Genomic DNA, 14026 nt, shown 5'->3' with positions numbered 1-14026 from the left:
AGGGGAGAGAGGCAGAGGGAGCGAGAGAACCCTGAGCAGGCTGACGCAGGGCTCGATCCCACGACCAGGAGATCGTGACCTGGGCTGAAATCGGGTCGGGTGCTCCACCGACTGAGTCCCCGCAGGTGCCCCTGAGGTCACCTATCTGAAGTGTGACCTGAGCGCCACAGGGCCGCGTGTGTCTCACAAATGCCCGCTGTGGGCGAGCGGCCCCTCGGGGCGGCCCGCGCACCTACCAGCTCGGCGTCCACGAGGCTGTGCAGCCGCAGCTGCTCGTACACTTGGCTGCGGAACCGTTCCATCTGCTGCTGCTTCTCCTTGGCGCGGTCGTAGTCCTCCTTCTCCACTGCGCAGCGCTTCTCCACCTCGTACCGCCCGAGGCGCTCGCCCACCTGAAGCACACAGGGTCACTCTGCCCTATGTGGGCCCGCGCGCCTTGGGCACACGCACGGCTTGCCCCACGAGGCTCGGGTGACGGCATCACTCGCGGGGGGGTGGGGGGGGACTGGGCTGGGGCCACGGAGCGGCAGCCACGCAGGCCCACGAGGGGTGCTGCATGTCCTGCCCCAGCGTCTAAGACCCTGCGCGAGTCACAGGGACCATAAACCTCTTGGGTTCCCTGGCACTTCAGGACAGCGACGCGGCCGCAGAGGACGAGGTCTGAAGAGGCGGGGCCTGTGCCTTCACTTACGCTTAACCTAGGGGATGGACCGTCCCTAACTTCGTTTTGCTTATGTCTTTGGACCCACGCTAAACGTCCACGGGCCTTTGTTGTGCCACGCGTCGGGGTCACGGGTGGCCTTCTCACAGAACTGAGGGGGGGCCGCTCTCTCCGGAAGCAGTACCTTTTGCAAATCAGCAATAGCTTGTTTCAGCTTCTTGGCATAGTCGTAACGTTCCTTTTGGACGGCTTCGCGTTTTCTTTCGTCTAATTTACGTATAATCTGGGCAACTTCTGGATCTTGGTACATATCGAAAGCTAAGTCATCTAGTGGAGAAATGTAGTCAGATTTCCTAAAGGAACGAAACGGGTATTTCAGAGCGGACAGGGCAGTGGTAGAGGGAGCCCCGAGGGTCCAGTGCCGAAGACAGGGTCGCAGACACGGCACCCCCACCACTTCTGCTCCTGGAGCCTTCTTGCCTGAGAAAGCAGAGGCTCAGAAAAACTGTGACGGGCTTCAGTCACTCAGCTCTCAGTGCAAGCGGGTCTTTCTGACTCCACAGCTTATGCTCTTGGCCGTTAGTTAAACTATACTTGGGGCGTCTGAGCCTTTGCTGCATTCTTCAACAGATAGTTCTTTTTTTTTAATTTTATTTCTTTTTTAACGTTTTATTTACTCTTCAGTAGACACTTTGAGTGCAGACCCCGTGCCCAGCTCTGTTCTGGGCACCGGGGACAGGACGGTGCACGTCAATCATCTGAAGAACAGGGAAAACCCGAACTAAAACGAACACGTTTCTATGCACCATCCTTAAGGAGTCTGACTTGTGGGGCCAGGAGTCCAGGCGCCCAGCACGCCTGACACCAGCACCACCCTCTGACGGGCGCTATGGATGGAGAAGCACTTTGCCTGGCCTTCTCCTCAAAGCGTCCGTCTGTGGGACATCCCAACTCCTGGGGAGACCAGAAAAATCCTTCCAGGAATAAATGACCTTTTTGGTTATCTGAACACCCCATTTCTGATTACCTGTCACCCCACTCTTTCTTTCAAATTCCACAGCGGGCTGGCAGCCTTCTCCTGGGTCTAACATTTAAAACAGTAATGCCAACGTAACTGCTCAACAAAAATGCTAACTGAGGACATGTTTCAGAGTCTCCGTCTGCTGTATGAGCTACACAAAGTAAGCCAGTTGTTAGCTTTGGCTTAGATACTTTTATATACAGGGGGCGCCTGGGTGGCTCAGTCATTTAAGCTTCTGACTTCGGCTGAGGTCATGATCTCATGGTTCATGGGTTCAAAGCCCCGCGTTGGGCTCTGTGTTGACAGCTCGGAGCCTGGAGCCTGCTTCGGATTCTGTGTCCCCCACCCCCTGTCTCCCCCCCCAGCTCACACTCTCTCTCTCCTTTAAAAGTAAACAAACATTAAAAAAAATATTTATATATAGGTAGATTTTGATGAAAATATTACTCATCATAAAAGCCTGGTTGTCTCATATCATTGTTCACAGCCCCCCAGCCCTTCCCCACCCCTGGAATTCAGCACTCCACCAGACTTGGTGGTGGGGTCAGCTTCAGCAGCTTAGAACAACATCAATTAATCTCGATGATGGGAAGGGAGAGAGAACAGCTAGGGGCATCTGGGGGGCTCAGTCGGTTAAGCGTCCAACTTCGGCTCAGGTCACGGTCTCACGGTTCAGGGATTTGAGCCCTGTGTTGGGTGAACTTGAGCCCCCCTTTGGGCTCTGCACGGTGTGGAGCCTCTGTGGGATTCTCCCTCTCTCTCTCTCTCTGCCCCTTGCTCACTCTTGCCCTCCCTCTCAAAGAGAAACAAAGGTCAGTGATGACCAGGCAGTAACATGCTTTGGTGCTGGTACAAGATTAACCATTTCCGCCTAAACGTATTCTATACCCTTCAGTCAAAGTTGCTTTGCCCCAAAGTCCTAGAGATGAAAGCAAAGACTCCATCTCACTATGAAAATGCCACAAAGAGAAGAGTGGCACCTGTCCTCTGGCCCCTTGGTCACAATTCCAGGGCGCTGGGCAGTTTCAGGAGCGCGGGTCTCCCCACGGTCCACGAGTACCACCTGGCGGTGACCCAGGCACCTTTATGTCTGGTGCCGCCGCACGACACAGCACACAGGCTTTCTACCGACCTCTCTGTGCCTTCAGCAAAGCCCTGCGGATGAGTCAGGATGGGCACGCTGTGCACCACCGCTCCAGCGGGCTAACTTGATAAAGAACTAACGTAAACAGAGTCCAAATAACCTAAAGAACTTCTGTGGGAGCTACTAAGACCAGCCAGAGGGTTTGGCGGTCCCTGTTCTACCCCTGGGGCTTCACTGAGGGCAGAGCCGAGGAGCTGTCCGGGGGGTGGTGCTGACGGACGTGGAGGGATCACTGCGTCAGTCCTCACCCGGAAAGGTAAGGAGGGCACTGCCGTCACCCTGTGGGGCGCAGGGAGCGTCTGCGGGAGGCAGAGCGGCCTGTGGAGGTGAGAGGTCACTTTCCTCATTATTTTTATACACACGTAGGGACAGTGTCCCTACTTGCATCCTTACACCCATGCCGTAACTGCCAGGCGGCGGGCCCGGGGACGCTCCGCAGGAAGCAAGGCAGTCCAGACTGCTGACACAGAGTAATTCATTCCTAAGCCGGGCTCCTCTGCTTGCATAAAACATGGACAGATTCTCTCTGTGGCTCAGGAGGCACTTGTGTGCCAAGTACACACACCAGTGGACAGCGAGCCTCGCTCCCAGGGGAGCCTCCCTTGGGCCTGCAGCCCAGCCGTCACGGGGTGCGTGTGAGCGGGGAGTGTTTAAAGCAGACATAAGATGAAAGCTCTAGGAACTGACAATTCGGGTCAACTAATTCCTTTAATTCTTACCCACAAAGTTGCCTGTGCCAATAAAACATCAAAGCACAGTTGACAGATCTTTTACCCGCATGCATTTTAGGAACTTTCCAGTAATACCTGAACACGAGAAACGAAGATGTCTCTGAAGGGCAGTAAGTGAAGACGTGCTAAAGAAAACAGTGACCCTAATCTTTAAGTGTATTTAAGTCAATCCCATCAGTGGCTTATCTAGCTCAGAATTGAACTGAGAGGCTCTCGAGCCCAGAATCCTCTGGAGGTGACTCACACTTTGGTGATTCTGAGGAGCGTCACAGGAGTTGATGGCCTTGGGAGGAGGGACTCTTACCCAGTACAAGTTCCTTCCAGAGCTGGGTCCTCGGTGTTGTGCCCCAGATAATGATCAATCAGCTTCTCTCTAGAGGTCTTTGGGAGCAAAACATTCTGCTTAGCGTCTCAGAGGAAAACAGGAACAACACAAAGCCTTAACTAAGAGGTGACGTGATAGGAAGGTGTCAGCAGGCTTTAAGGACCCTAGTCTTTTGGAAGGACAGTTCAAATTCTTGAGTGAAAGAAACTTTAATACACTATAGCTGCTAAAGATTATCTGCTAGTTATTCAACAGACAATTTTATAAACATTTTCAAGAGGACACTTTATGTGACAAAAGTGATCAATCCCCTCTTGCTAGAAATACGTTTTCTTCTCTAGGAATGAAACTTCCCAAACTTACAATATTGCTTTCATCACCAAAATCTGCAGGGTCTCCAATGATATTTACTGCAACCAGAGCAACCTAAGGGAGAGTTGACCAACAGAAATTAAGTATCAAATTTGTGACTTACTCCCTTTAAGACAAGCTGCCCACTCATACTGTCATCAAGGAGGATGATGTACACCAAAGCACATTCATTGTAAAATGCCAAGTGTATTGAGTTGCTAGTGTATAGGATTACCACGAATACTTTCTACGAATTACATAAGTTGATATTCTAATACCAAATCGAGTGGCTATTTTAACGTTGAAAGTATATTAAAACAATAAAGGCTAAAAGACCTCCACAGGTTGTTTTTTTTTTAATTAAAAAAAATTATTTTTAATGTTTATTTATTTTTGAAGGGGAGAGAGAGACAAAGTGCGAGTGGGGGAACGGCAGAGAGAGAGGGAGACACAGACTCTGAAGCAGACTCCAGGCTCTGAGCTGTCAGCACAGAGCCTGACATGGGGCTCGAACCCACGGACCGTGAGATCATGACCTGAGCCAAAGTTGGACGCGTAACCGACTGAGCCCCCCAGGCGCCCCAAAACCTCCACAGGTTTAACACAGCCTCGTGTTGAAGTGCTTCCTCACAGTCAAGTGTGGGGGCCCATCCACACGATCTTGGTAAACTAGACAACGAACTCAAATTCTACATTGACGTAGCTCAGTCTGTCTGGATCAGTGATTCCCTGAAGGGGGAGGAGTCCCCTTCCCACATCCTCCCTTTCTTGAGGATCACTACCGGAATGAAGTGAGGGGAACTGCAGGTTCACACACACAAGATGGGGAGGAGAAAGTATCAGTCTTCTAGTTTATGGTCAAGCATGGCTGCAATGGACCAAGTAATGTCTCAGAGCTCGCTTCCAAGTCACTGGCTGAATATAAAACTTTGATGTGGTGGAACGTTTCCATTCCTCTTGGAGGGGGCAGGGAGTGTTGAAAGTATCTGTGCTAATTAAGAGTCTGCTGTGGACACTGTTGATTTCCACTACATTAATCATGCCCAAAATAAAACAAAACTGAAAAAGAGAAAAGAAAAAGAAAGACGGGAAGGGAGGGAGGAAGATGAGAGTTATTTGCTTGGAGCTTGACTACATGCAACATTTCATCACATCCCCAATTTCTCCCAGGGGGTTGATTTATCTTGCAAAATTTAGTGGGTAGAAGAGTGTCCTCTAACAGAAACGGTGCAAATCACACGGGTAATTTTAAATTTCCTTTTTTTTTTTTGAGTTTATTTATTTCGAGAGACAGAGAGAGGGAGTGTGTGCGTGCACACAAGGGAGGGGCAGAGAGAGAGGTGAGAGGGAAATCCCAAGCAGGCTCTTCACTGTCAGTGTGGAACCCCACTCGGGGCTCGATCACACAAACTGCGAGATCATGACCTGAGCCAAAACCAAGAGTCAGATGCTTAACTGACTGAGCCACCCAGATGCCCCAAGTTTTCTAATGGACACAGTAAAAAACTGTGAAAAGAATGACGTCGATTTTAAACTGAACATGGCCACAATAGTATCACTTCACTGTGGAAATGACTCTCTTCCTCACGTGAAGCCTCTGAACTCCAGTGTCCAGTTAACCCGCGTAGCCCCTTGCGCTTGGGTGCCCAGGCCCCCAGCGTGCAACGTCCGTGTGCGGCAGTGGCTCCTGATGGGACAGCGTGGCTCGGAACGGCCTACCGCCCTTCCGCAAAAGTTACCATCTTAGAGAAAGACTTGAAATGTCTTTGCCAAGGGGTGCGGGCCCACGCAATGCCACCAGGAGGCGGGGGGCGGTCAAGGGGAGGGCCCGCGTCTCACCTGATTATATATGTTGTACTTGTTGAGGTGGTTTTCGTGAAAGGTCAGCTTGAGAAACTGTCCCACCGCGTCCACGTAGACAGACTTCAGCTCCCGGGCCCTGCAGCCCGTCTTCTCGTTGTCACAGAGAGAGACATAGCTGAAAGAGAGCACACACCAGAGTCATGTTGACGGGGACCGTCCTGCGCAGCGGAAGTGGCCGCTGCCACCACTGAACTCCACAGGGTTAAATACAAGTTAAGTCTAGAGTGGAAAGACCTAGGGAAAAAGCTCAGAAGTTGCACTCTAACCAGGGTTCTTAAAACAAGTTCTAGATCTGAGGCAGAGACGAGCTCCATGGATGAAAACGACAGCCCTGCTTACAGAGCATATTCTACGTGGGGCGGCTGCTCAGACACCATGTCCCCCAGCACCAAAGACAAGTCTGCGACACAGGACCAACCGCAGAGGGCGATCCGTTGGTTTGCACTGCACTGAGACAGGGAGTCGGGTTGACAGTTCCCACCAGACCTTTCCAGGTCACGCTCACCCGAGCCTTCGAAAGCGCTCTGCCTGGTAGGGCACGAAGTACTCGGGCAGGCTCTCGCTGACGTAGAACTCCACTTTGCTGGGGATCATGTACTGGTGGGCGAGCAGCTGCAGCTTTCTTATTCGACACCTCTCCACCATCTGAAGAACGATCTCTTGCGGAAACTGGCAAAATCTGAAAGCAAACCATTGTTTTTTCCACACGGTCACGGCCGCGGTTTCCAGCCATGTGCGTGGCGCTCCCCACGTAGCAAGGCGGTCCGGGTGCTGACGTGAGGGCCCCACGCGGCACGGCTGCCCCCTCCAGCCTCCAGCTTCGCAAGGAGGGGCTGAGGCTCTAGGTCACACCCGACCTGCGTGAGTCAGACTTTTCACGGCGGAAAACCGTCCAAAATGAAACCTGAGGTTTACCACGAGATCAATACTTCCGTCTTAAGAGGCTGTTCTAGTGGGCTAGCAGGGCCGAAGGGTTTTCCCCAGGAACCCAGATGCTTCAGGAAAACCACGTGCTTGGCGAATCCCGAGCGAAGGGTGCCGGGCAAGAATCAACACTGAGCGAGTGCCACACGTGCCTGGCGGTCCGCAGAAGCCTGCGACTGGCCACTGCGGAGCTTCTAATTTTGCTTAGTACGTGACACGGCGCGTTAAGAACCTACACTGGAGGTCAGAGAACCGCAGCGTCAGCATAGCCCTCACGCTGCATGATCTGATCACGATGAACAACAGAGCACAGCGTTTGGGCAGTAGACGCCACGTCCGCTGAGCTGGCACGCCCCGGCTCACAATGGTGGGGCATCCAGGGCCTCGGGAGGGGGACGCACCCAAGGAGGGGACAGGTGGAAGGGGCTCGGCTGCCTGCAGGGTGTGCTCACTCCTGCCCCCTGGTCGTGCTCCCTGGCCCTCCTCCGCCACCTCTCCAGGCGCCTCCCTCTCCACTGAGAAGACAAGAACCTCAGATGGGGCTGCTCACTCCCTGAATGGGGTGGTGTCCCTGCCGGTGCCCCCCCACCCCCAGCCTCCTGAACAGTGCTAGAGCCAGCCTGCCCCCGAAACTTCCAGCAACACACAGACGCACTCTTAAGACCCCCCCCCCCCCCCATCCTAAGAAACCCCTCCTGTGACCGAACCGGGGCCTGGCTGCCAATGTCACGCAGGAGCTGTCTGTGGCCACCAGCTCAGCTCTTCACGCACCCTCCCCAGTCCCTCCAGGGCATATGCTGCCACAGCCAACTCTGGCCAAGGCCATGTGCAGTGGACTTCCCAGTCCTGCTCTGTTCAGTCCGCAGCTCCTGGCCTCCTCCTACCTTAGGGCGCCCTCCCCTGGGCTGGGTTCCAGGCTCCTTCCTCTCCCCACACTCACCATAGGGTGCCTATCTGACCACGGCTTTAGAAACCTCCTGCGTCAAGCAGCCCCAACTAAACGTTGCCCGGGTCCAAGCCTACGATCTGGCTGTGACCTGACATTTCCACGCAGACACCCATAGATGTTATTAGATGTGACAGACAAAAACTCCTGACCCCTGCCACCTTCCCCCATCCCGTGCAGCCAGTCTCCCGGTCCCCTGCTTTGCCAGCTGGGGCCCTCCTCCCCATCCGCCGTGGCCTCCCTCCCTCCCCACTGCTGCATAACGAGTGCCTGCTTCCCAGCAGCACACAGAAAAGAGGAAGGGAAGAATGCACAAAGGAACACCAGGCTGAATGCAGGAGAATCTGCTCAGCCTCTAAGTCCAGCTCTAGCTCCAAGGGACGTGCAGGGGTGACGAGGCGGGTGAGCACAGATCTGATGGACTTTCGCCCCGGAGGCACAGTCACCAGAAATCTGCCAGCACTAAGGTTTTGAGGTTTCAAAGATGAAAAGCTCGTAAGAGAGATGGCTCTGGGGCAGAAGGCAGCTAGTGAACACCGGGAACCAGGAACCCAGCAGAAGGCAGCTAGTAAACACCGGGAACCAGGAACCCAGCAGCTTGTGACTCGAACACTCCTCAGTCGCTCACGGTGGTCAAGTGTGGTTTTAGACGTTTAAGATAGTTACTATTTTCAAATGCTAAGCACATACGTCATACTCGGTGGTGAGGTCATTCTGGGCACAAGGACACTCTGAAAATCCTATAGTATATTTAAAAAAAAAAACAAAAAACCTCCAAAATTATTTAAAGAAAAATAAGACACCAGACAAAATCAGAAGTTCTAGGCTTTTTAAAATCCTTCAAAAACCGGCCCGTGACTCAGTTGTTCAAATGCAGCTTATAGAGTTTGTGCACGCATCAAAGCTGTCGTTGAGGGACACTGAAGAGGCCACAACGGGACGGTGGGAAGCGTGAGAGACGTGGCCACCGGGGAGGGGTGGGGCGCACTGGGGAGCTGGCTCCACAGGCAGGAAGCCTGTCAGGCACTTGCGTGATGGGACTCCTATGGTTTCACCTTTGGGGAAGACTGACGACCTCTACGGAAAAGGCTTAGTTTCAGAAAAATACCAACTCGTATAATGTTACTCAAGCAACAGACAGTTTAAAAGGTGTACAAATATTCGAGACGATCAATTGAAAGAGACGTTCTTGGTTAAAGTTTGGGGCTAACAAAACCTTACCCACAGGAGCTCGGCTGTGAAAGCAGGGACCTACAGACACCCAAGCCGGCACGGGGCACAGTGAGGATGCGAGGCCCGGCGGACAGTCAGGGGAGACAGTGAAACAACCGTGGCCGGTGAGTTTCCGCCCTCTCCCCGTATTTGTACATTTCTGAAGCCAACGTCACTTAATGCTTTGAGGGAAAAAGATCCAACAAACTTTCTTTAAAAACATAGAAAGAGGGAAAACGCCCACTGCATCACTATGCAGACGGCACCGCGGCACGAAGACAGCAGTGTGGTTCTGAGGCCTGAGTTGCAATAGAGCAGAAACTTAGCAGGAAGGGAGCCCGCCGGCCTGCCCTCGCCCCCCCCCACCCCTGCCCGGCCCACCTCACCTCGGTGACCTCCACCCGCTGACGGTAGGTGCGTGGATCATTAGTTCCCGGGCACTGAAGCCATCTTCGTGTCCAGAGGAGCTGACAACAACGAAGCCAATCTTGTGGGGCATCCTGGGCGCTGGGCTGGTTGTAAGGGCAGGAAAGACTTCTTTAAGAGAAAGGAATTGGTAACGTTTTAGACCACGGAAAGGGTTAGTTCGTGCCTTGCTAACAGACAACATAATTCACAACATATTCAGAATTTCCCCATCACTTTGAAAGAATCTAGTTTTTTGTTAAGCGTTTTTCACAGGAGCCTCTAATTCTACTTAAGGTATCATTTACCTTGACTTTTCCCAAACACATGTCCTAAAAACATGATCACGTTGTGGGCGGAACTGTGTCCCTCCAAAGATAGGTTGAGGTCCTAACTCCCAGTGCCTGTGAATATGACCTTTTTCGGAAATAGGGTCTTTGCAGATGTAATGAGGTTGGGATGAGGGCGTCCTGGAGCAGGGCAGGCCCGATACAGCAGCACCAGGGTCCATTTAGGAGACACAGACACGCACACAGCCAAGGAAAGGGCCAAGCGCCGGGGGCGATATGCCTACAAGCCAACGACCCGACCCGGCAAGTACTGCTGTCACCACCAGAAGCTGGGACCGGCAGGGGCGGTCCTCCCCTTCAGAAAGAGTGTGGCCCTGCCGGCAGCTGGATTTCGAGCCTCTAGCCTCCAAAGTTTTGTTGTCCTAAGCCACCCAGTTTGTGGCACTTTGTTATGGTAAAAACACAGTTCTGCTAAGATACAAATACCAAGTTTTTGTTTTTTGTTAAATCTGAGTTAAGAAAGCAATGTAACCAGCGTGTTAACAAGTTACACAAAAGTAAGAGGAAAAGGGGCAGTTTGGTCAGCAGCATGGTAAGGGCTGACGGCAAGCACACGCCCGCAGAAGGGAGGGCAGGACTCCAGGGAGGCGGGTCGGATGCAGAAGTGGCACCCGGGGCCTGCTGGAGTGACTGACTCGTAGCAGACACTTAGCCATTGGTCGAACGAATGTTTTATGCCATTTTTTAGTGAACCGTTCACAGCTGAATATCATTTTGAGGGTGGATGTTGCGACGTCCGGTTTTGCCATCCTGTCCCTGTGTGAAGACGGCACCTGACTGCAGTTTCCCCGGCACGCTCCACGTCCCTCCCCGGCAGCTAGTTCAGGGATGGGAACAGGAGAGCAGGACCCACACTGGACCGGCAAGGCTCTCCCCAAGGACTCTGCCGGGGCTACTGGGAGAGAGAAGTATTCTTCCTGCTGGGGCTATGGCCGCAGAATATTTCCCAGGGGCCTACTGGAAGCCTCCTGTGGGGAGGTCCTGCCAGAGAGTGGGCTGACATGGGGCAACAGCCACCTTGGGAACCCTGAGGTTCAGCCACATTTAAAGCCCAAACTACTCATAAGCTTCGGGTTATTTTCGAGTCGTTGAGCCAATCAAATTCCTCTTCAGTAAGCCAATCTGAACTACCTTTAAGTATCTGCAACCAGAAGAATCCTCACTAACATAGATAATAAAGAATTCTCCAGAAAGTTCTCTGGGATAGGACATACTGTCAATTGAAATTCTGAATGGGACGTGACATATAAACATATCCCACATGAAATTTTGCTTTTTTTTTTTTTTTTTAAATGTTTTATTTATTTTTGAGACAGAGAGAGACAGAGCATGAACGGGGCAGGGGCAGGGGCAGGGGCAGAGAGAGAGGGAGACACAGAATCGGAAGCAGGCGCCAGGCTCCGAGCCATCAGCCCAGAGCCCGACGCGGGGCTCGAACTCACAGACCGCGAGATCGTGACCTGAGCTGAAGTCGGACGCTTAACCCACTGAGCCACCCAGGCGCCCCGAAATTTTGCTTATTTTAATGTGCTTGGTGCATGATCTAGATCTTTGTTTTACTTTCATTCTGAACCTGAAAAGGCCCACATGCATAAATTACTGGCTGGTACTTGCTAACGTTTCTTGGGCTGTGGGAACAAAGGCATCCCAAATAGAAAAATAAACCATCATTAGGGAGCCTAGTTATTTCTGATGCAAGCTCACTGCAGGATGTCACAGTGCCGGAGGAAAGCTGAAGCTCGCCCAGAAGGTAATGAAAGGCAGGGATTATATTTGGGGTGTGCCTGCAGGGGTGTGGGTGGAGCCCCACCTCTGGCCTCACCAGGGCAGGGATTCGTCCTCTGCAGGGGCTCTCGGCCTGCACTCACTCCCCACGCCCCGTCCATCCTGCAGATGGCTGACTAGGACTGAATCTCCTCTTCTCCACCCCACTCTTTTCTAGAGGACGACTGTGGCCTGTGGCCAAGTCCCCCTGTCTGGAGCACTCCTCCCTCCCCCAACTATCCTGTGCTTCTCCTCACGCCCAGCTGGGCTCATCAGTATCTGGGTCTTCACTCAGAGCTCCAGATGTGCTCCCTATCCCGGGTTGAAGGGTCATCTGTGTCCTGACCCAGTCTGCTGTTTGAACCCCCACTTCTTATCATGAATTCTGAAGTCCAGCCGAACTGAAAGTTCTATGTCTCTGCTCTGAATTCCTCAACTCCCTCAATCATCTTTTTAAAAAAACTTTTTATGTCTCTGAGAGACAGAGAGACAAGAGACCGTGTGTGTGCACGTGCGAATGGGGTGGGACAGAGAGAGAGACAGACAGACAGAGAGAGAGAGGCAGGGAGACAGAGGCTCCGAAGCAGGCTCTGCACTGCACAAGCTGCTCGAGCTGTGAGATCATGACCTGAACCGAAGTCAGACGCTCAACCGCCTGAGCCACCCAGGCGCCCCTAAATCCCTCAATCACCTTCAAGGGCAGGGCCCACGACTTCCTGTTCCACCTTGGAACTGCAGGTATCTACGAGGTACCTTCAGCTGAACGTGATCATGTGGACACTACCTTTGAAGCACTTGCTGTGTGCCAAGGACTGTCCTCAGCCCTAGACACACACTTCCACCTTCGTCACACTGACGTGGGTTTGTGGTCACGCCAACCTCAGGGATAAGGAAGCCGAGACACGGACAGGCTGTTGCTCAAAGTTACACAGGTAGTAAGCTGTGTGGGCAGAATCTGCGTTTAGCCGCTCGGGTTCCGGAGTCTCTGACCTTGAGCAGTCCTCTCTGCTAAGGTGCTAAGACTTAAATGTGAGACTTCCAGAGTCCTAGCGAAGGAGGTGTCCCATACACTACACTGTCTCAGTAAGCCCCAGACAGAGTGCGGGCCTTCAGGACCCAGGTAGGAGGAACGCCTGGCCACTGTGAGGACAACACTACCCCACTGTTTGGAAACGATTCCTTTCTGTCCCCCTTCTTCCACGGCCCTTCCACCCTGCACCCTGTGGGACCCTTTGTGGGAACCTTCAAGGGCTGCGTGATACCTGGGGCGTTACTACAGGACGCTACTATCAGCCTCTGTGGACCTCACCACTGACATTCTGGGGAAAATCAAAGCCCCCCGAAATGCTCAGCTCCCGGCAAGGAGGACCGTGGCAGCAGCAGCAAGGGCTCTCACCTCGGCCTTGCGGCACACACTAGCGGCTGCGTGGACGAAGGCAGCTCGGCGGTAGCCTCACCAAGTCTATCAAAACGCAACTTTCCGAGATGTTCTCAGGATCGTTGACCTCCATGAATCAAAGCGAAACAATTCAGCAACTTCCGAACGTTTGGCTACAAGATTAGGAGACAAACCTTGTTTCCATCGTTCTTTTGCGGAAACCTAACTGTTAGGAGGGTGAAGAACGGTTGGCCAGGTAATCTTAAAGGCCGCAAGTGCCGCCGAGCGCACGTCCGAAACCGAAGACGGGTGGGGAGGTGGGGGTGGGGAGCCGCACCGAACCCGCACGGCGGCACGACCGCATTCCTCACTCACTCGGGTCCCCGTCAGCCGTGCGGCCCGAACACGGAGGTCGCGACGTGCAGAGAATACCCGACGCTAAATGCGACGCCGACGGGAGGCAACCGCAGGCCGGACCCTGGGCTGCGGCGGGCGGAGCGCGGGCAGCGCCCACCCGGGCCCGGGCACCCCGCGCCGTACGCGCTCCCGGGCCCGGCCCCCTGCCCCTGCCCCCAAGCCCCTCGGCCTCCGCCCTCCGGCCCCCGGCCGCGCCCACACCGCCAGGCCCCGCGCGGTGTCGTCGGGACTCCCGGTACCTGTCAGAACGGAAGGCCCGCCCGGACCTCGGCGCCCTCACGGCTCCCAGGGCCCTCCGCCGCCCCTCGGCAGCGGCTTCCAGAGCTCAGGCGGCGCCTCCTCCACCGCCCCGGGCCGGCCCGCACCCCCGAGCCGCAGCGGCGGTGGCCGCCGAGGAGCAGCCCCGGCCGCCTGCGCCCAGCGCCAGGGCCGCGGCCGCCGCTCTCATGACAACCAGACGGGCCGGGCTGGGCCGCGCCTGCGCACAAAACGGGGTCTCCCCGCCTCCACTTCTCCGGGCCTTCTGGGTAATGG

The 14026-nt window shown here is 54.0% G+C and overlaps 1 protein-coding gene across 6 annotated transcripts in view; it reads right to left on the bottom strand.

Annotated features, from left to right (window-relative positions):
• Positions 1-13989, bottom strand: part of CEP104 (centrosomal protein 104) — a 35553-nt gene extending 21564 nt beyond the window's left edge. For 2 of the 6 annotated variants that reach the window (XM_060623596.3, XM_060623600.3), the window contains exons 1-9: positions 13732-13987; positions 13094-13248; positions 9565-9715; positions 6602-6775; positions 6073-6211; positions 4246-4308; positions 3862-3938; positions 846-1014; positions 237-392 (exon numbers count right to left, since the gene is read on the bottom strand). In XM_060623596.3, coding sequence (XP_060479579.2) covers positions 237-392; positions 846-1014; positions 3862-3938; positions 4246-4308; positions 6073-6211; positions 6602-6775; positions 9565-9677 — 891 coding nt within the window. In that variant the 5' untranslated portion in view covers positions 9678-9715; positions 13094-13248; positions 13732-13987. Of the gene's footprint in view, positions 1-236; positions 393-845; positions 1015-3861; positions 3939-4245; positions 4309-6072; positions 6212-6601; positions 6776-9564; positions 9716-13093; positions 13249-13731 lie in introns of all 6 variants that reach the window. The other 4 variants (XM_078452518.2, XM_060623597.3, XM_060623598.3 and 1 more) reach the window with 4 other exon arrangements.
• Positions 13990-14026: the final 37 nt, after the last annotated feature.

Source organism: Panthera onca, chromosome C1 (assembly GCF_046562875.1).
Source record: "Panthera onca isolate mPanOnc1 chromosome C1, mPanOnc1 haplotype 2, whole genome shotgun sequence".
Taxonomy (NCBI): Eukaryota; Metazoa; Chordata; class Mammalia; order Carnivora; family Felidae; genus Panthera; species Panthera onca.
Note: the sequence above shows the minus strand (reverse complement) of the source record. Positions and strands in the feature narration are given on the sequence as shown.